The sequence below is a fragment of the Neofelis nebulosa genome, chromosome 3 (assembly GCF_028018385.1).
Source record: "Neofelis nebulosa isolate mNeoNeb1 chromosome 3, mNeoNeb1.pri, whole genome shotgun sequence".
NCBI classification, from domain to species: domain Eukaryota; kingdom Metazoa; phylum Chordata; class Mammalia; order Carnivora; family Felidae; genus Neofelis; species Neofelis nebulosa.
The window spans coordinates 75,944,463-75,967,200 of record NC_080784.1 but is presented as its reverse complement, the minus strand read 5'-3'; the positions used below and the strand labels follow the sequence as shown (position 1 = coordinate 75,967,200).

The 22,738-nt window shown below is 37.9% G+C and overlaps 1 protein-coding gene across 9 annotated transcripts in view; it reads left to right on the top strand.

The window, feature by feature from the left end:
• Positions 1-22,382, top strand: part of ARFIP1 (ADP ribosylation factor interacting protein 1) — a 129,752-nt gene extending 107,370 nt beyond the window's left edge. For 6 of the 9 annotated variants that reach the window (XM_058721151.1, XM_058721148.1, XM_058721156.1 and 3 more), the window contains one exon: positions 1,107-5,277. In XM_058721151.1, coding sequence (XP_058577134.1) covers positions 1,107-1,265 — 159 coding nt within the window. In that variant the 3' untranslated portion in view covers positions 1,266-5,277. Of the gene's footprint in view, positions 1-1,106; positions 5,278-5,657; positions 5,867-20,463 lie in introns of those variants that run through there. The other 3 variants (XM_058721153.1, XM_058721149.1, XM_058721154.1) reach the window with 2 other exon arrangements.
• Positions 22,383-22,738: the final 356 nt, after the last annotated feature.

Here is a 22,738-nt window from a genome sequence, read left to right as displayed (position 1 = left end):
ACGTGAGTTTGTGTGTCTTCCCAGAATTGAGGTATACTGCAGGGAAGAGAAAGAGATGGAAGAAAATGAGAGTCCACCATAACAGGACAAAAGGGCAAATCCTGATTACTTCATTCTTTGCTTTAGTGAGGGCAAAGCATACTCTCAAAAATGCCTCTATCGTCTGCAGTGTGTACTGTTGCTTGTGAAGAGAAGGCAAAAAATTTACAGAAAAAATATGCACATCGTAGTGAGCAATCCATGGTTTTTTAAAAAAAAATTTTTAATGTTTTTATTTTTGGGAGAGAGCAAGACAAAGTGTGATCAGGGAAGAGGCAGAGAGAGAGGGAGACACAGAATCCAAAGCAGGCTCCAGGCTCTGAGCTGTCAGCACAGAGCCAGACGCAGGGCTTGAACCCACAGACTGAGATCATGACCTGAGCCAAAGTCAGGCGCTCAACCGACTGAGCCACCCAGGCACCCCTCATGTTTATTATTTTAAAACAACTTTTTACATGGCTTGGAATCACATAAAACATGAAAAGTCATTTAAGATTAATATTTCCTTTAACAGAACTATAATTTAATTTGGGAATGGTAAATCTCTTTTCAGGGCTCCTAATGTATTAGGGGAGGAAAACTTGAATATATCAAAAGAGTCAACAAAGCAGCTTAGAGTAAAAATAAAAAGTAAGGATCTTATTGATTTTATTGTGTTATTATTTTAAGAAAGATGAAATATACTCCTACTTTAAGGTAATGTCAATTAATTAGCAATACCCATTAAATGCAGGGTTTTTCCCTCTGTTATATTTCAGTGACTTGAGGATGACAAGGGGGACTAAAAAAGATGAACCAGACTTGGGGATGTATCCTGGACATATATTTGATTAATGCACTTACTTAATTTAAAAAACCTTTTTTAAAAAAATCATAGTCATTCTGAATCTTAGATTGATGAAAAAACTGTTGTTTTCACTTGATGCCATGTTTCATATATAATCATAATACAATAATATTCTTGAATATTAGGATTTCTTTTCTAATATATTATTTAATACACTATTTTTTTCTAGTATATTACAGATTTATTTCATATGTATCGTATTATGAATTTGGCTTTTCAGAAAATCCATGAACTAAAATGGGACGCAGGAGAAAGAGAGAATACACAGAGAATAAAACACCTAGAACAAAGTAAACATATTCATGTAATATCCAGCTATATATGTAGTTGTGATGCTTCGGTGACTATGCAAATACATACAGTAATAGGAGATATTTAAAACCTAGTACATCTTTGTAAAAACAGGCTATAAATGTTTGGAAAAGCTTGGAAGGCAAAGGTATTCTTATTTACTAAAACTTGTCTTTGAGAGGAAAAAAAATAAACGTCTAAATTTTAAAACTGGCTATTTCTTGCCAAATATTAAGAAGCTTGTTAATCATTACTTAATCTGTACAAGTAGATATTCTTGAAATCTTTTTCTTCACTGTCAAAAGAAAAGGACCCTAACTTCTTACTCTTGATAATTTTTAAATATTCATGCCAATGACTTATCATCATCTTTATTTCTACAACTGGAGGTATAAATGGGATTACCCCTTGGTATTTGCTCATAGGTCAAATGAAATTAAGTTCCACAGTAAAAGAACTCTACTGGTTCTAAATAAATAAGCATTTATAGATTGAAATATGTAAGTATGTATAATAAGCAACCTCAACACTGTGCCAAATATGATTACCTACATTTGGATTCTGTGGAACATTCCCTTACTCATGCAACTTTACTTCCAGACTTCATTCCTGAGTATATTTCATCATATAATTTGGTATCATAATATCGTGTTGTTATTGTTCTTTTTTTCATTCATTTAACAAACAATTATTAGATACATACTGCGTGCCAGGAAGTGTTCTGGATATTGTTGATACCCAGTGAGCAAACAAAAACAAATTCTACCCTCAAAGAGCTTATCGCCTAATAAAAGAAACAACATTGATCAAATCACACCGAAACATGTATATAAAATTTTCGCTGTAGCAGTGGTCTCGAGGAGAGGTACATAGTTCATTAAGTGGTCAGGGCAGGCTTCCATGAGAAAGTGATGTTGAGCATTAACTAGGTAAAATGAGAAGCAAAGAGTATTCCAAGTGGAAAGAACCACATATGTAACAGCCCTGTGGCAGGAGAGGGTGTGGTATGTTCAAAGAGTAAATATGATAGGAGCCAATGTGACTAGAGTATAGGACTGACCGGGAGGCAAGCAAAGGCCAGACCATCCATGCAGGTCTTATAGACTACATTAAGGAAAAGTTTGTTTTAGCATCTGTGGGGAGCCATTGAAAGAATTCTTGGCCAATGAGAAGTCTAAAATATGGAGCATAGATCTTAGTTAGAACCTGAGAGTGAATATAGTAGTTTAGACAAGAGATGATGAGAACTTGTTTAGGGTGGTGGTAGTGGATATGGAATGAACTGAGGATGTCAAGAGATACTTAAAAGGTAAAACAAAAAAACATATAAAATACTAAGAGCAGATCGATACGTAATTGGCACCTTTAACATTTTATTCTTTTATTCATCAAATATTTATTGGTTGCTTTTTTATGAGCCAGGGATAAATAGTAGAAATATAAATGGGCTTGCCCTTGTAGAGCTTATGGTCAAATAAGAGAAATCGACATTAACCAAATAATTATATAAATACAAACTATGATAAGTGTTGTAAAGGGAGAATAGAGGAGTCATGTGAGTATACAAAGGGGACTTGGCTTGGTGTGGGGTATTGTGGAAGGCTAGAGGAAGTGACATTGAGGCTGAATTCCAGAGGGCTACAAAGGAGCTGACTTAAGGTGTGTGGAGGAAAGGGATTTCAAATAAAAGGAGTAGAATATGCAAAAGCCAATTGAGGTCAGTGAGGCCAGAGCATAATGAGGATGGGGGAAGAATAGCTCTGGATGAAACCAGACAGGTATTTAGGGCCTACATAAGGATGAAGTGACATAGGTACAGGGTTATTCATTACGGCATCACTTGTAATATCAAAGGAAGAGAAACAATGCAGCAGTTCACCAGTAGAGGACAAGTTAAATAAACTGTGGTTCATTTACAGAATGGAATATTTTGTAGCTATTAAAGAAAAAAAGAGTAAGTATGCTATTGATAGAAGGATCCTTAGGACATAGTGTTAATTGAAAAGAGTAAGGTGCAAAGCAGTGTATATGGTAGAATATCTTTTGTGTAAGAAAGGAAGGAAATAAAAATGTATAATTTTACATAAAGATTTGTGCTTGCATAGGAAAACCTGGAAGAATTAACTAAAATCAGTTACCTATAAGGGGACACTGGTCAGAGACAGGAGTGAAAGTGAGACTTCTCATTATATACTTTTTATATTCTTTCAGTTTTGATCCTACTTATTGAAATGATAAGACTAAATTTTTAAAAGAAATGAAAGTAAGTATAGCTAGAAAATACTTGTTTTTTAAGGAGTGTACACCTTATCTTTGTTTCAAAATGAGACCCAACTAGATTTCTATTTTTCAGACATGATCTAATACATGTATTTATATAGCCTATAATTTTTCTTTAGGCTTAAAATCAGATGATCAATTTTGTGTTGGAGAGAATAGAAAAACAGTTAACTTGCCAGGACATGAGTTCCCTACATTATTCTTAAGTGACAGATTAGAAATGTAGGAATGGTGTGATATAGTACCTTTTATTTATATCAGAAAATATTTCCTAAATACAAATTTGAAAAGAAAAGAAAATGTTGTCATGTATAGTACCGTGTTTGCCATTGCTAGTGGTTTGGCTTCCATGCCTCTTTAAACATTTTGCTAGACCCACGTGAAGGAGGAAAAAGTTGTCTGGGGTTTGCACTGCCTCCTCTCTTTCTTCGGAAAAGAGGCAGAAATTAACTATCTTTGTATAAACCATGCAGCCAAAAAGAATTGGGAGTTGAGGGTTGCTTTTGAAATTAGTATCATCTAAGGCATACCTGTCTGGAATCAGTATGAAATTTGTAATCATCAACTGGTGAATGAGAGAGAGAGTACAACTAGCTAACCAATTCGTCAGTTGTGCTGAGATTTCCAGATTTTTGTGAAGAAGTATTTAAAATTTTTTTTTAATGTTCATTTATTTTTGAGACAGAGAGAGAGCATGAACGGGGAAGGGTCAGAGAGAGAGAGGGAGACACAGAATCCGAAGCAGGCTCCAGGCTCTGAGCTGTCAGCACAGAGCCAACGCGGGGCTCAAACTCATGGACCTTGAGATCATGACCGGAGCCGAAGTCAGGCGCTCAACCGACTGAGCCACCAGGCGCCCCATGAAGAAGTATTTTATACACAAGACTTAAAAGCCTCCCAGAAGGGATAGCTTTATAGTCATCAACTGTTGTTTTTATAGATTTGACTTGGTCTTCTCTGACTTTTATAGATTTGACTTAGTCTTCTCTCTCTCTCTTTCTCTCTCTCTCTCTGGCAATATAAGGTACTTATGTTTTCTGACCCTTTTTGGTCAGAAGTGATCAGTTCATTTGGAGGCTAGAGTTTGAGTTTCATTTTCCTTTTGTGTATGTTAGAGGGGAATGGATTGCTTGCTTTCACTTTGTGTGAATAGGGTGCAGTTATAAAAATTTACTTCTTGGGGCACCTGGGTGGCTCAGCTCAGTCAGTAAAGTGACTGACTTTGGCTCAGGTCATGATCTCAGGTCGAGCCCCGAGTCATGCTCTGTGCAGACAGCTCGGATTCTGTGTCTCCCTCTCTCTGCCCCTCCCTTCCTTGCGCTCGTTCTCTCTCTCTCTCTCTCTCAAAAATAAACATTTTAAAAAATTTACTTCTTATTACTTCTGTAGTGTTATCTGTTCTATAAAATGGTTGATACCTGTGTACTGCTCAGATCCACATTTCACTTATTTTGCCAACCTTATGTATCACTCAAGTCAGATTGCCAGGTTTTGTGATTAAGGTGAGTTTTCAAGCGATCAATTTAAGATTTGAACAGATCACTAGTAATCTGCGTTAGTTTTGGTGGCAGTGGCAGTACTGTACTTTTCTCCTTAGTTACAGTCTTTTGATTTACTTAAAAATAAAACCTTTAATTGGCATCTCTGAGTAAAATTGCAGAAGACACTAGCAGTGTTTAAGATGCCTGGGTGGCCCAGTTGGTGTCCAACTGTCGATTTCAGCTCAGGACATGATCAAGACCTACATGGAGGGCTCTGCACTGACAGCGGGGAGCCTGCTTGGGATATATTCTCTCTCTCTCTCTCTCTCTCTCTCTCTCTCTCTCTCTCTCTCAAAATAAATAAACTTTAAAAAAAATAAATCATTTGACTTAGCATTGTTCTTTTTAACCTTTACTTGAAGTCCTCTCAGTAATGACTCAACACTTTGGTTTTGACCATATGCCTTCCACCTATAATGTTACACCTTACAATATTCTGGTTTTCTATCTGTATTTCTCCCATTAAATTTTCAAAAAATGCACTTTTCACAGACTTTCAGTAAAATTTTTAAGGTGCTTGTTTGGGGCTATTATAATGCCTTATCCTAAGGAAGTATTGTATAAAGGTATTATGACAGACTTCTTGCTGACAAGCAATATACAGTCTAATGGAGGACATTTAGTAAAACCTACTATATACAAAATGTTGATTTATGCAGGAGAAAGAAGAACTATGGAATTTGATGAAGAATATTAGTGTGGACAGTGTGGGCTCTTAGAAGTACCTGCTAGGCTAGGTGGGATGACTTGAACAGAACCACACAAGAATGAGTAACATGAGCATTAGTGGAAAAGGTTAGGAAAAAAAAATTCTTGAAGAAACTCTGGAGCATATGTTTTAAGTTATCTGTAAACTTTTGTTAAATTTTCTGTTCTTAAAGTAGAGTGTAGTATAACTGCTTGTGGATTTTTTTTTAAAGAAAAATAGTGGTTTTATCATAACAAATTTTGATAAAGCTTTTTTATTAAGCTTATAAACAGTTGTTAGGTACATACGATCAGAATTTTTGTAAGTCATATAAGAGATTGGGTTCTTAATCTTTAAAAAAAAAAAAAAAGTTTTCCAAGATATAATACAGAACCACACTTACAATGGAAAACTATTTTATGAATATAACAATGGGTGTGAATGGGCCATTGGTTTAGCTGGAAGTTCTTGTTGCCCAATGTCCAAAGGCCAGTGAGAACAAGGTCACCTAATTGGTTGAAGGAAATACTCAGCTCCTTAACTACTCTTCTGTACCTAAATTCATATTTATCTAGGAGCTCAGATGCTATCTTGAATGATTGTTGGTACTTAATATTTCCACTAGCAACTTGAAAGTTTCTTTCTTCCCCTGTGTACTACCCTGCTACCCAGGGCTTTCTCCAATTAAAGCACATACCATACTGTGCTGTGAATGTCTGTTAGTCTGTTTCTTTCCTTAGAGGTAAGCTCCATGGCTGCATCTATAGAGCATTCTCCTTCTCCAGCAAGTGAATTGCTGCACACTGATCTTTGAGTAATCTGTATATGGAGGAAACGCTCTATAAGTATTTTGTTTAATACCTATGTGTGTATCTATCTACTGTAACCTAGATGATCATATACCAGCGTACAGATGATGATAATGAGGTTCAGAGGTTAAATAATTTGCCCAAAGTCTCACAACCAGACCAGGATTCAAATCTGGATCTGTTTGACTCCACAACCCTGCTTTTAATTAATGTGCTATAATGCTGCTCCAAGTAGGGTTCTTAACATAGCAGAGGAAGAAGATGGGAGATAACCTTGAAAAACAGAAGCCATGTGGGTCATATCCAAAACTGGAGCTCTTAGAAGGAAGGGAGAAGGGGGGGGGAGCTAACACTGTAAACCATAGAACGAAAGGGCGATAGACATTTTTGTTAAAGGGGGAGAAAACCTATGCATTGAGAATTTTAACCTACCATTGGATAAAGAATTATAAGGCCTCAGCACATTCTGTGACCTATCATTACTGGAATTATGTGTCATCGGTTATCTGCTTTTCGAAATAGGACTGCCCTTTTTTTTCCCTCCTAGGATGCTTTTTTTTTTTTTTTTTTTGAAACATACTTGTCCAAGATTTGTTGAAACCTATCCCAATGAGTCAAAAAATAAAATCTATTCTTCCACCTCCACTTGTGGTTCATATTTGTCTTTCCTTCCCTTAACTCCCTTCCCAGTGTCCACACCCATATTTTTTATCGTACTTTTTTCTCAGCTGTTGCTTTGACATGACAGGCATTTCCAAAGCTATTACAAAGTAATAAAATTACACTTCACAAACCTAATAAAAGGCCAAGACAGGTATACTTCCCTGTTTAAATAATTAGAGGTAAAGAAAGGAGTTAATTCTTTACATGTTAGTGGTTTAGAGACTTCTTACTAAAGAATAATTTTAGGGGTGCCTGGCTGGCTCAGTTGGTGGAGCATGCGACTTGAACTCGGGGTAGTAAGTTCAGGCCCCCCGTTGTGTAGAGATACTTAAAAATAAAATCTTTAAAAAAAATGATTTTATTTCAACTTTTCCTCACATGTTTAACCTAACCTCGGTATTGTTGTTCACTTAATATAAACCCTTATTTTATAGAGTTATTGGGAGAGTCAATGCTTTGAACAATTATAAATATATTAAAACAAGTTACTTTTATTTGAATTAGAAGTTGCCTCTTTTTGGGGCACCTGGGTGGCTCAGTAGGTTAAGCATCTGACTTCAACTCAGGTCATGATTTCACCGTTCATGGGTTCGAGCCCTGCGTTGGGCTCTGTGCTGACAACTCAGAGCCTGGAGCCTGCTTCGGATTCTGTGTCTCCCTGTCTCTCTTCCTCTCCCCTGCTCGTGCTCTGTCTCTCTGTCTCTCAAAAAAATAAACATTTAAATTTTTTTTTAAAAAGTGCCTCTTTTTTAAAGTATCTCTGATAAGAAAGTAAGTAATTAATCTAAATTTGATTTGGAAAAAAAAGTTCATTTGGTAGAAATAAAGTACCTTTTTATGGTTTTGATGCCTGTGCAGTAATACTTTAAATTTTTCGGTTGGTAAACTTTGTAAATGGTATTTATCTTCTATTGATATATGCTGTGTAAGCAGGAGAAAGTTTTCAGTATAATCCACTTGGCATCAGCTCTCAGGCCTGCTCTTAAATTTCTCTTACCCAGTTTCTATTTAAAACCTCAGCTTGTCTCTGCCTTAGTAGTCAGTGTTGAAGTTTGTTTTGCCCTTTAACAATCAAAGTATTGTATGGCATATTTTAGGTCATTCACCAGATGTTGCTATCGTGGTTTTGCTTATGTCTGATCCGGGTTGCTCATTGTTTGGCAGATCTTTATGAAAGTTCTTTGTAATTGAGTTCACAATGATTTAGTGTATTTCTAAATTACTGTAATTGTTTCTGCTGTTAGGTTTTGAAAATTTGTCAAATTTGTCATCATCCCATTTCTGCCTGGAACTGTTACCTCCATCTTCTTTTGCTCCTTTTTTAAATCTCTGCTTCTCTCTTGTATTTCACTCATCCTTATAACCTCTTTAAATCTTTTCTAAGTTAGGACATACATAAATAAATAGTTACTGCTGTGTAAGTATGGAAAGAGTGTACAAAAGTTTAATATTGCATTACTCTTCATAATTTAAAAAGAATTAACTTTTATTTCTTTCATCTGCTCCAAACCTTGTGTTAGATCCTGTCTTGAGGATGTTTAAATGCCACAGCAGAGCCAGTGACAAAATGAAGAAGGAGGTTAAAACATACCTTCTGTACATTGCTACCTTTCCTTTAAGTGCCCTGCCATACCTTTTGTTTATTTGTTTCAAGCTTTCTTTAAAAGCTTTCCAAAATGTCTGTTGCCTTATGAATAGAGTCTGGTTAGCATAGGTAAAAAAACATGGACCTGTCGTGGGATAAGACCTTCCACTCCCAGCTCATCTGCTAACTATCTAACCTTAAGCAAGTTACTTAACTTTCTGAGTGTTTTTTTGACTGTAACATGGAGAGAAGAGAAGCCTGTACAGAGTAGATGTAAGGGTAACATATTACCTGTCACATAGAAAGTGCTTCACAAAAGTGAGTGTCACCCACCATATCAAATAGTCTGACAAAAATACTTGGCGTTTTTTTTATTCTGTGTGCTCATCACTTCTCATGATCCGATAATATAAATATAAACGTAAATTGCAAAAGTGTAATGACCCTAAAATACTTCCTCAAGCATTTTTGGCTTTTTGCACCTTCTCCTGAAAGTACATTCTGACCTTTCCTCCACCTTACTTTCTTCATCTATCTTCCTCCCAGTTGTGTTTGAGAAACTGGTATCTACCCTACACTGACTTTCACAAGGCCAAATAGTCTACTAAAGTAAACCTGATAAACAAGCCAAGTAACTTAGACCAACACTTTTAAGTCTCATTAAAACTACTTATACATAGTGACAACTGCACAGTCATTATAAAGATTGCAAAAATTAGTTCTCTTTAAAATTGTATTTGCAGCTCTTTTTCTGTATTACTTAATTGTTCTTAAACGTCCTGAGGATTCTTTGTGGCATCGGTCAGAGCTGCATTGATATTCTATAAATAATACAGTCATTACATGAAGACATCATATGAATACATACTATAGTGAAAATTAGTTTATCAAAAATTTAGAGAAAATGAAGCAAAAATAGACAGAAAAGCCCAAAGCTTTTAATTTGTTTATGTAGAAAGTAAGTATATTAATATTGATAATTGACTTATTAATTTATTTTAGTTCCCATTTATATTTGGGCTAGTAATGGTTTGAGTGGTTAAGAGTCAGTTTACCATTCCTATTTAAATGTCCATCTGATTTTTAAGACCTACTACCAAAACTAAATAGTGTACTAGGATAACACTTACATAATCGGTGCTAATGGAAAAATGAGGTAAGTCAACCTGTTTTGGTATTAAAAGGCTTCTGAGATGAAAGTAACAATGAAGTTTTATACTTTATTTCCATGATTACAATTGAAAAGCTGTGAATCCCTACCGGCTGTCTCTATACCAGGGAACTGTCCTGAAGTGTGGATATACTTCAAGAGGCTTACACATCAACCTTCTCACAATTACTGGGAGAATGTTTTGGTGCAAATGGGTATTGTGTCATTTTGTTGTGAAAACTAGAAGTCAGTCTTAAAAAGCACCCTCTTTCCTTGATTTCCCACGGGTTAAGTTTCAGTGGAGTTGGGGAACATTTTGCATACAGGTAATACACCTGGCTTGAGGCTTTGTTGCTGTGTCTTTGTGTTGGGTTTGTCAGCCACCTCAAGAGGGTACAGAAACTGACTTCTCAGTGGACATCTGTGTTGACTGACACTCGTAGAGTTAGCTACAAAATTGTCTGACGCCCTTCCCACTTTCTGACAGTAACTTTCAGACTGTTGTAACAGCTCTCTCCAGGTACACCACATGAATCAAATCCCGCACTCCATGCTTACTGTCTCCTTTCATTCTAAAACACTGGGAATTAACATTCAAGTCAAAAATTTTCATGACCCAAAAAGCCATAAAGTAATTGTCTAGAATCTATTTCTTTTTTTTTTTTTTTTTTTTTTTTTTTTATTATTTATTTTTGGGACAGAGAGAGACAGAGCATGAACGGGGGAGGGGCAGAGAGAGAGGGAGACACAGAATCGGAAACAGGCTCCAGGCTCCGAGCCATCAGCCCAGAGCCTGACGCGGGGCTCGAACTCACGGACCGCGAGATCGTGACCTGGCTGAAGTCGGACGCTGAACCGACTGCGCCACCCAGGCGCCCCTCTAGAATCTATTTCTAAAAGTTTGAATCTCACACTAAAAATACAGAAACCCCTCAGTTGCTCTATAACTCCAGGAGCCAAGGGTCATCCAAAGAAAACAAAAAAACAAGAAAGGCCAGATCATACTAGTAAGGCAAGTTGTAAAATTACTTTGCGACCCAGGTAGGTTACTAGTGTGAAAGCTAAGAATACCTTTAAATAGGGAAGAGTGTTTAATTAATGGGCTGGTTCATAAACTTTCAATTGAATTTTAAAAATCTCTGAAAGAAAAGCTAGTTTTTGTCCTTAAAATAATGTTTTTCTGTTGAAAGAGAGAGCCTTTCAACTGAAAGGCTTTGGGGGAGCCATTTGAGTTTCCAAATATATATATTTTATTCCAAACACACACACACACACACACACACACACACACACACACACACACACACCTCTATTTAGAAAGAAGTTTTCTCAAAATTTTAGTAGAAAGGAACCGTAAAAATTATCTTAATCTGTTTCTTCACTGTACTGCTATCCTGAACTCTATCCAGTCTCAAAAATAGTTACTTACTCAGCATTGCCATGTGTCTGCCTGAAAAACCATCTCTCACTTGTCCCAAACTGAGTTCTTGATAGCCACATTTCCCCCTCCTCCACACTTGCCCTTCTCGTAGCCTTTGCCATATATCAGTGTGTGGTAGCTTTATGCTTTCAGTTCGTTGTTCAGGGCAAAACTCTTGGCACCTTCTTTGTCCTGGATCTCTCCCACAGCCTCATCTGTTGGCTTTATCTTCACAGTATTTTGAGAATCCCACCTCTTCTCACTGCTTCCTCTGTTACCACCTTTGTCCAGGCCACCATTATCTCACCTGGGTTATTGCTGTAGTATTCATTCTAACAGGTCTCTCTACTTCTACCTTTGCATGTTTATTAAAGTAAATCAGATATTGTCATGTCTCTGCTCAGAATCTTCCAGTGCCTTCTCATCTCACTCAGGAAAGTAGCCACAGTCTCTATGATGACATCTAAGGTCCCACATTATCTAGCCCCCCCATTACTTACCTGACCACATCTCCTACCACACCCTTAATACAATGACCAGCCACACTGGCCTCCTTGCTGTTTCTCAAACATACCAAGCACACCATCCACCTTAGGACTAGAGTACTTGTTATTTCCTCTATCCAGACTATTATTTATTCTTCTAGCCTCATTAGAAAACATAAAGTATCGGGGTGCCTGGGTGGCTCATTCGGTTAAGCATCTGACTTCAGCTCAGGTCGTGATGAATTCGAGTCCTGCTTCAAGTGAGCACGAGCCCCACTTTGGGTGAGCCCCGCTTCTCCCTCCTCCCCCCTCCCTCCCCTTCCCCCACCTTGTGAACTCTCTCTCTCCCTTGCCCCTCACTCGCGCCCTCCCTCAAAAAAAAAGAAAACAAGAAAACTTAAAGTATCTTAAAGCTCACTCTCTCACTTCCTTTAGGTCTTTATTCAAATGTCACCTCAGACCTTTTCTAGCGTTCTGTTTACATTGCTGCACTCTGCCATATATGTATCTCATATTCCCCATTGCTTAATTTTTCTGCATAACACATGCCATCATCTAACATACTGTATATTTTACTTACCTTGTTTCTCTTTCTTTTCAATAGAATATAAGCTTCTTGAGAGCAGAATTGTCTTTTTGTTGATTGCTTGCATTCCAGACCCTAGACTAGTGCCTGACAACAACAGACCCTTAGTAATATTTATTGAATGAATAAACGTAAGTAACATTTTAGGTGTGGTGTTTTTTCTCTCTGAATATAAAAGGGGGATGACTAGTTCATTAGAGCACTGAATAGTGCAGATGCTCAGCAAAGTTATGATATATAGACAGACTTTATCTTTCATAACCTTTCCCTTTTTTAATAATGTAAAGATGTTAAGTACATTCAAAAGAATGTTTAACATATAGGCAAAATATGAAGAATAACAGCAACAAAACAGCCATCCACCCACCACCCAGGTTAAGAAATGAAGCTTCCTCCATGCTTTCTCTTACTTCATCCTTCTCCTTCTCCTCCCTCCAGGACCCCTATTCTGAACCCCTATTTTTTTGTTCCTGTTGGTTTTCTTTACAGTTTTGCCACCTGTGAATGTGTCATTCAGTCACACGTGTATTTCTGAACTCCGGATAAATGGAATCTTCCTATGGGTGTTCTTCTGCAGCTTGTTGTTTTGCTCTGTCTGATGTTCCCAAGATTCATCCACATTGATGCACGTGGCTGCAGTGCATTTATTTTCACTCCTATATAGTATCCCCACTGCGTGAAGAGACTGCAGTTTGTTTATCCATTCTCCTGTAAATACAAGCTTTAGTTTGTTTCCCTGTTCTTTAGTGCTAAAAACAGTGCTGCTGTGAACATAATTGTCCCTGTCTCATAAAACACTGGTGCAGATTTCTCTAGGGTGTATTCTTACAAGTTAAAACGCTGTTCGGTGGGGTATATGCATCCTTCATGTTATGGATTAATGCCAAGTCGTTTTCAAATGTAGTTGTACGAACTTATACAACCATCAACAGTGGGCAAGAGTTTTAACTGTTTTAAGTTTTCTTAATGTAGAGGCTATAAAATGGCATCCCAGTGTCGCTGGGCGCAGGGGTGCCAGAGAGCCTGGTTCCGAGGGTCCCAAACAGACCAGGTTTGGCCACTCACTGCTGACAGAACCCAAAGGCAAGAGAGACCAGCGGTGGTGAAACAGAAAAAGAATTTATTTCAGTGAGGCCAGTACTGGGAAGACAATGTCTCAAAGACCGTCCTCCAAAGTGCTAGAAATACTTCTCCGTTTCTGTAAGGAAAATGTGGGACAAAGGGCGATGGGTTTGTACAGGTAGGCAGTAAAGGTCAAGTCAATCACTGTCTCGGGATGAGGCTCGTGGGGTCTTGTGGGCTCTCGGCAGTCCTTGTTGCTTGAGGCGATAGTTCTTGTTCCTCACTGGATGCCTTGCCCGCAGGGTATTGTGCCTGACTTAAGAGATAAGCTGGAAAGAACTTCGTCAATTAGAGATTTTGAGGTCAAAATGGAGATAGTTGAAGTCCTCTTTCATCAAGTTAGTTTTAATTTGAACTTTCCTGTTTTCTACTGAGGCTGGATATATTTTCAGATTTAATTGGCTGTCGCTGTTTCCTCCTCTGTGAAATACTCATCCACGTTATTTGTTCTTTTGGTTCGGGTTGCTTTTGGTTTGTCGAGTTCTTTACATTTTCTAGATATATAACCTTTGTCAGTACATGTAATGCAGATATATTTTCTCAGTTTGTAACTTGTCTTTTCACTGTCTTTGGATGAATAGAAACTCTAAATTTTAATGAATTTAATTTCTCAGTCCTTTCTTTATGAGTTTTTAGTTTTGAAAAGTTCCTTCCGGGGCGCCTGGGTGGCTCAGGTTAAGCATCAGACTCTTGATCTTGGTTCATGTCATGATCTGATCTCGCAGTTAGTGAGTTCGAGCTCCACATAGGGCTCTGTGCCAAAAGCATGGAGCCTACTTGGGATTCTCTTTCTTCCTCTCTCTCTCTGCCCCTGTCCCACTTGCACTGTAAACGTCTCTCTCTCTCTCTCTCTCTCTCTCTCTCTCTGTATGTGTGTGTCTTTCTCAAAATAAATTAAAAAAAAAAAACATTAAAAACAAAAAAGTTCTTCCCTATCTAAGGTCATGTGGGGACTCTTCCACCCTCTGTTAAAACATACTGCTCTTGGAGTCCTCTTTTGACCACTCCCTCATAACCTGTTCTCCAGAAGAACAGGTGACTGAGAAGAGCTCAGTTTTTAAAAACATTTTTATGTAAATAGGAATCAAATGAGAGCTAAGCTGCAGTGTCTTATTTTGCTTATTTTTTGCTAATTATAATTTTAATTGACCAATGTCTTACAAGAAAGAGATTTGGGGGGCGCCTGGCTAGCTTAGTCAGAAGACCATGCAAGTCTTGATCTCGGGGTTGTAAGTTCAAGCTTCATGTTGAGTGTAGAGATTACTTAAATAAATAAAACTTAAAAAAAAAAAAAAAAAACAAAGAAAGAGATTTGGTCCTGAAATTAAACTCTACCCATGTAAGGTGAACCCTGGTTATAACTTTAATTAGAATAATCTGACATTTTCTTAGTACTTATGCAAATCAGTGTATCATTTTAAAGCTTGTTTTAAAAGCGATTGCAATGTAAAACTTTTCTGTCTAGACATGGAGAAAGGTCAATATGAATTTAGTAGAAGTCTGTATTAAGAATGTTTTAAACAAATTTTATATGTAATACTATTAACTCCAATGGTGCTTACTGATGAATAATTTGGAAGAAGTGCCTCTGTGGTGCTTGAAAAATATGTTCATGTTAGAAGCACAGAATTGTGGGGTTGTAAATTGACCCTTTAAACTTCTGAGTTGTGGTGCCTTGCTCATTCAGTCAGTAGAGCATGCAACTCTTGATCTCGGGGTTGTAAGTTGGAGCCCCATGTTTGTAGAGATTACTTAAAAATAAAATCTTTAAAAAAAAAAAAAGTTCTTGGGCACCTGGGTGGTTCAGTCGGTTAAATATCCGACTTTGGCTCAGGTCATGATCTCATACTTTGTGAGCTAAAGCCCTGCATCAGGCTCTGCGCCGACAACTCAGAGTCTGGAGCCCGTTTCAGATTCTGTGTCTCCCTCTCTCTCTGTCCCTCTCCTGCTTGTTCTCTCGCTCAAAAATGAATAAATAAACATTTAAAAAAAATAGTTCTTCTGAGCGATCTGTCAAGCAGAGGAATTCCTTCCGCAGCATCCCTGGCTGTTTTCTGCCTCTTGGATGGAAGGCCATGCCAAGGCAATCAGCGTTGATAAGCCAGCTGTGCCCCTGCACCTTTTTAACAAAATTTATTTGCTTAGCACACACCTTTTTTTTTTTTTTTTTTTCTCCTCATGCTAGGGTAAACTTCACATCCGTTTCTTCCTTTGGAAAGGAGAAAACTCTGTCTTCTTTTACACTCATAGCACTTTTCAAACACTCTTGACACCAGATGTGTGGGGTTTCTCCTACACCAACTGATGCTCGATCCTGGACACCAGCTGGGTATCCTCCAGTTTGGTTCAGTTCTGACACTGCCCCCATCCCCTCCACCCTCAGACACCGGTTGCAAGTCAGGTTGCCACCTGTGCTTCTGACCGTACGTTCAAGGTTTCCACAACCTCTCAATTTGGATCATGTGCTAGAGTATCTCACAGAACTCAGCACAACAGTTTACTTACTAGATTATCAGTTTATTACAAGGAAATATTGAAGGATACATATGAAGAGCCAGATAAAGAAGTACATAGGGGTCAAGGTCTGTAAAGTTCCTGAGCACAAGAGCCTATGTGCCCATAGAGTTGGGGGTGCCCCACTTTCTTAACATGTGGCTATATTCACCAACCCAGAACCTCTCCAAACCTCATACTTGAGAGATTTTTAAGGACTCTTCATTACATAGGAATCATTGATGAAATCATTGGCCATTGGTGAATTATTCAACCTGTAACCTCTATCTCCTCCCCAGAGGTTAGGGAGTGGAGCTGAAATTCCCACCCTGTAATAACAATTTAGTTCCCCTGACAACCAGCCCTTACCTCTGGTTTTCTAGGGGCTTTCCAGAAATCTCATTAACACAAAGTCAGGTATGATTAGAAAGTGATTGTTCCAAACAAAAGTCATTCCTCCCACCTGTATAGCTCTGGGGCTATTTCAGGAACAAGACACACACTAAATATTAGAACAAAAGTTGCTCCCTTCACTCTTATCACTTTGGAAATTACAAGGGTTTTAGGAGCTTTGTGCCAGAAATGAGGACTAAGACCAAGTATGTGTTTCTTAATGTTAAATCACAATATTACAGTCTTACTTCTTGCAAGTTCCAAATCAGTGGGTTCTAAATAAGTGAAATTTTACCAGGAAAAGTCCATGTCGTTTGAGGATTTGACTGTCCACTAGGTAGACTTAGATTCCACTGAAATTGAATGAGTACTTATTCTGTGTCAGACACTGTGCTAGGTAGTATCTCATTTCACTTAACTCTTTACAATAGCCCTGCAAATTCAGTTTGGTAATGGCATCCCTGATAAACGGATAAAGACCTTGGGCAGTGAAATTGGAAGTGACCTGTACCTGGTATCACAAAGAAAACTGGAAAGTAGTACAACTAAGATCGCCATATATGCTTTCTGATTCCAAAGCTCTTTAGGGTAATTCCTGTAAAGGAACAATACCAATAATGGGGACGTTTTACTTAATAATCTAAATGAGTAACAAGGGCACCAGGGTGGTTCAGTTGGTTGAGTGTCCGACTCCTGATTTTGGCTCAGGTCATGATCTCAGGGTCATTGGATGGAGCCCCAAATCAGGCTCCTCACTGAGCATGGAGCCTGCTTAAGATTGATATTCTCATTCTCTCTCTCTCTCTCTCTCTCTCTCTCTCTCTCTCTCTCTTTCTCTCTCTCTCCATCCCTCTGCCCCTCTCCCCCACTCGCTCACTTGCTCTCTCTCAAATAAAGAATAAATAGGGGTGCCTGAGTGGCTCAGTCAGTTAAGCATCCAGCTTCAGCTCAGGTCATGATCTCACATTCCATGAGTTCGAGCCCCGCGACAGGCTCTGTGCTGACAGCTCAGAGCCTGGAGCCTGTTTCAGATTCTGTGTCTCCCCCCTCTCTGCCCCTCCCTGCTCTGTCTCTCTCAGTCTCAAAAATAAGTAAACATTAAAAAAAAATTTTATGAATAACAAATACAAATTTGGGGAAGCTGTGACCAGTATCAAACTATGCCTAATGCAATTGTTAGGTCTTCCTAGAAAATTGGAAGTAAAAGTTTTCAAAGATACCTATATTACATTTACTCCAAAAGTGCAATTAGATCTTGGGACTGGTTAGTAGCAGTATGCCTCTCTTGTTTGAATCTGTTTCCTAGCTGCTTTGTCTCCATTTCTCTCATCTCCCAACTCCTAACCTCCCCAAGTACAGGCCTTTCTTCAGTTCCTTTATTTATCACCCAGCTTAGCCTTTCCTTTTTCTAAGCCTGTTCTCCCCCTTATTCATTGTGAGGAAGCTGCATTCTTAACCTTTTTCATAGATGTACCACTTCTCTCTTATTGCATAACAAAATACCCAAAACTTAGTAGACTAGAACGGCGATGATTTATTATTTACCACAATTATGTGGGCTGGATAGATGGGTTCTTCTGGCTTCACTTTCAGCTGGTAGGCCTGCTGGGGCTCTGGGCATAGCAGAAATGACAGGTCCTCCTTGTGAGCTTCATGGAGAAAGGCTAGACTGCGCTTCCTCTCAAGGTGGAGGCAGTCCAGGAAGGCAAGCACTTGCTTATCAGGCCTCATTTTCTAGTATTACATGGCCAGGCTCATTTTCACTGCAGAAGGCTCCCCAAGGGTGTGGATGCGGAAAGGAGTAATTCTTTGGGGCCATCATGGTAACAATCCAATATAATCAAATACTTTGCTTGCTTACTAAATTGCCTTTTAGAAACCTGCTTTCCGTATGATTATCCTGTTTCCTTAGTAATTGCTCTTAGGTTGAGGCTCATCATCTTTTGAAATAGCCCTCATATCTCAAAAGCAGAGGGCAGAGGAATTATTGTTCTGTCCCAGACTTCTCCTCCAGCCTTTCTGGAAAAAACCCTATTCTCCCAGGAGTGCCCTTTAAAAAAAAAAAAAAGTTAACCCAGGGTACTTGTGCTGCCCATTTATCATACTGGCATTTTCTACTGCCCGTGTCTTACTATTCTTGTATTCTTGTATCCCTAGTACAGTGCCTGACATATGGTGTTAAATGTTTCATTGTTGTCCTTGTTGTACCTGGTACCAAAGGTTTTTATTTACAAAGGTTTCAGGCCTTAAAGGTCTGACCAGGTAAATGCAAGATGTACCTCTTTTAGTTTGTACAGATATTTTTTAGTTTTCATTGGTTCATGCTATCTGGTTTTCTTAAACTATATCCTTGCTAGAAATTTTTCTAATCTTTATCAGATGGAAAGAAGAAACTTCTATGGTTTTAAATAACTTTTAGATAAATCAGCAATGCCAGATGCCCTCCGGGTCTGAGAGTTAGCCCAACCTCTTCTCAAGGCTTGAGATACTAATTTCCTGGGATGTCAATCCTTATTTTTGTTTCTTACTTCCCTCCTCTCTTTCCCCACCCCCTAAGGTTAAAAGCTCATAAGGGAGGGGATTTTTTCCTATTTCTCTAACACCTAAAACAGTGTGTGGTACATAGAAGGTAGTTAAGTAATAATAGTTGAGACACATCTGGGTGGCTTAGTCCATTAAGCATCAGACTTCGGCTCAGGTCATGAGCCCACGGCTGGTGAGTTCAAGCCCTGCCTCGGGCTCTGTGCTGACAGCTTGGAACCTACAGCCTGCCTTGGATTCTGTGTCTCCCTCTCTCTCTGCCCCTTCCCCACTTGGGCTCTGTCTCTCCTTCTCTCTGAAAAATAAACATTAAAAAAAAATTTTTTTTAATATTAGGTGAATAAATATATGACTAGAATAAAAAAACTAAGATATTTTGAGTAAACAGCAGTACTGAAAGTGTGCATAGTGCAGTCTCTTTGTGTTTTTAAATATTATGTATATGCCTAGAAAAATTCTCAAAGGAAACACAGTAAAATGTTAATAGTGATTTTTGGGTGGCAGGGGAGGGGATAAGTGCCAAAAGTATGGATCAGAAGGTTTTACTTTATAATCTTGAGTGTGTTGTTTTTATAATATTTTAATTTTTAAATCAAGGCTTTACAAATCAAAAATATCCAATGTAAATGTTTGCATTGTGTCCTTTATTAGAGGTAAATGGATGAAGAAATAGTTAGACCATGCGTGTGTGTATAATAAAGTGAATGTAAATGTCATACCACATGTAAAATGCCATATCCTATTTCTTCTTAGCATTTATATCAGATGTTTTTACATCATTAAAACTATTGAAGTTCAATCTTAATAAATATTGCATTAGCTGGGTAAGTCAGAGTGTATTTTATACTTTATTGTCGAGCACTTACAGTTATAAATGAGAGCTAAAGAAACACCTTTATTCATAAATCTTTGCAATCCTTTACTGATTTCGTTAATAAAGATTTACACAAGTAGCATTACTTGGTTAAAACATACTCTTGTTATCGTTAGAAACGCTAAGTATTTGAAAACATTGGAGAGTCATATGAACTTCAAGTAAATTGGCTTTTGGGCAACACTTGCTGCCACTTGGCTTGATTCTTTGCAGGGAACTGCAGTATTTCAAAGTATCTGACCTACTCAGTTTTATAGAAGATTTAGCCTTAATGATGTCCGTACTTGGTATATAACATATACTGTAGAGTAACTGTGTAATTTTCCCTCTTCAGTAGTTAATTTTGAATATACTTATTTTGAGGGGGGATTTAATAATATTTAATAATATTTTAAATTAATGCCCTCAATAATGTCTGAGTATGGTTCAGCTTCTTAAAATGACCTATTCCCTTTAAAGAAATTAAAAAGTCATCAAAGCCTCAGTGACCCTGCAAAGCAACATACAGTTGGTGTGTGTGTGAAATACTTTGTCGTTATTAAAGCAGCTTTTCCTGATGAGAGATACACGATTTAGTTAGGACATGTAATAAGTCACCTTAAATTTCATTGCCATTGGTGTTAATGCTTGGTCTTGTAACTCTGCCCTGTTCACAGGTTAAGGTATTGCACAATCAGCTGGTCCTTTTCCACAATGCCATTGCCGCTTACTTTGCTGGGAATCAGAAGCAGCTTGAACAGACGCTTAAACAGTTCCATATCAAATTGAAAACCCCTGGAGTGGATGCCCCATCTTGGCTTGAAGAACAGTAAAAGCATACCTGGGGGGGGAAAAAAAAAGTCATGTTGTTCTATTTCTAAACAAACCTAATAAGAATTAAGCAGAGTTAGGTTAAGATTAGGGAAGGGGTGACCACAACCATTGTAGTGATTCTTGCACAAACAGCTTTAATTTTTCCCTTTTTCATACTTTAACAATTGAACTGTTAAATTTGATGGGAAGGTGGGTGATTTTAATGTAAACATAATTTCTATAATCGGAACACAATAATTTTCCTTTTTGAGAAATCCTTTTGTATTGTGAGGGTTGATGGCTATTTCTGTAGTTTGAAAACATCTAATATAGATTTGCACTGACAAGATAAAAATTCAAGGTTTTTGGTCCTGGCAGTGAGGGCCAGTTGTAACTTTTCCAAAGGGAGGTTTACATGATTTGTATCAACATCAGATATTTTATATATGAATATATTCAACATCTTTGAGAGATTCATTTTCATGTATTGTCTTAAAGAAAAAAGAAACTATTTTGCAGAGTAAAATTATATGGTGTTCCTGCAGCATCCACACAGAGGCAGCAGCTCTGATGAATGACTGATTGGCTTGTGGAGTTGTGGCAAATACCTTTTTAAAAATGAGTCTGTACTATTGTACTTTTGTTTAGGGGTTGTTTTTTTGGGGTTTTTTTTTTTTTTTTGGTTTTTTTTTTTTTTTTTAAGACGCAGGAATCACACTGTCATTTCTGTGAGGCTTTAGAGCTTAAGAGTTTGCATCACCCAAAGTCATTGGGCAGTTATGTTAGCAATTTCTTTTGATTCACAATGAAACCTGCTTAAGAGAATTTTTCTTTTTTTCTTTTTTTTTGGCAGGTGGACTTGGAATAGAAACTCTTGATGGTTTCTAGAGTAGAAATCTGTGCTTAGAATGCTAGTTTTGGGGTAAATTCCATTTTGACAGAAGTGAATTCCTAGACAGCTTTCATGGACTTCCATATGTAATAATACCGGTTAAGCCTTAAATCACAGATATGTGCCTTCTCAGATACAGTAATTCTCATTCAACCAATGTACATAATCCATAAAGAAACCCCTTTCAGATAATGTTTGACGTGTCTATTCCTTCCTTGGAGAGGAACACCGTGTATCAGTGTTGGGTTTCTTTGTATTCGTTAAACCGTGTTTAAGGTTTATGGTAAAATCAGCTTTTGAATTTGCTGTTTGGTGTTTCTTCATTCCTTTCGTGGAATGAGAAGATGGAGAAATATTTTTCATTCGAGCAATGAAAAGGTAATACGGGACAGCGCGGTGGTAACAAGAAAGGGGATTGGAAAGGCCAGTACTGTTTTAGTTGCTCAGCACTGTTGGTTGGTTTCATGTTATGTGGTTGACCTGTCTGCCGTGTGGTTCTATCAGTAATGTAAGCCTTTTAAATATAAGTTCCCTTGATTTTTGTCATAAACATAAATTAATATATCTTCATTTCTTTTGTGTTGAAATGAAGTACTTAAAATTACTGTTATACCTGAACTTTGTGGACTGTAAGATTTGTTATATATGTTCAAATGCCTTTTAGCTGGCTTTTTAATTAATATGCCTGTTTTCAGTGCTTAATATGTACAATGTAATGTGATTGTAAATCATAAGCCTATTTTAAATCATTCCTTCCTGTATATTTGTACTCTGAGAGAGCCTTATTTTATTCTTCCAGCAGAATTAATACTTGTGATAGTTCCTTTACATTCCCCAGAATGTGCCTCTGGTGTGAATTTTGTATTCTTATTAAAAGTGTTTGCTGCAGTACCTTGTTTCTCTGGCTCTTCATGATTTAAGAAGCAACTCTTTGGGGCGCCTGGGTGGCTCAGTCGGTTAAGCATCTGACTTCGGCTCAGGTCACGATCTCGCGGTCCGTGAGTTCAAGCCCCGCGTCGGGCTCTGGGCTGATGGCTCGGAGCCTGGAGCCTGCTTCCGATTCCGTGTCTCCCTCTCTCTCTCTCTGCTCCTCCCCTGTTCATGCTCTGTCTCTCTCTGTCTCAAAAATAAAAAAATAAACGTTAAAAAAAAAAAAAAAAAAAAAAGAAGCAACTCTTTGGAAATTCTGAGGACATATGTTTTGTCTTTTCCTGGCTTTAAGAAAAAACAACAAATAATTGGTTGAT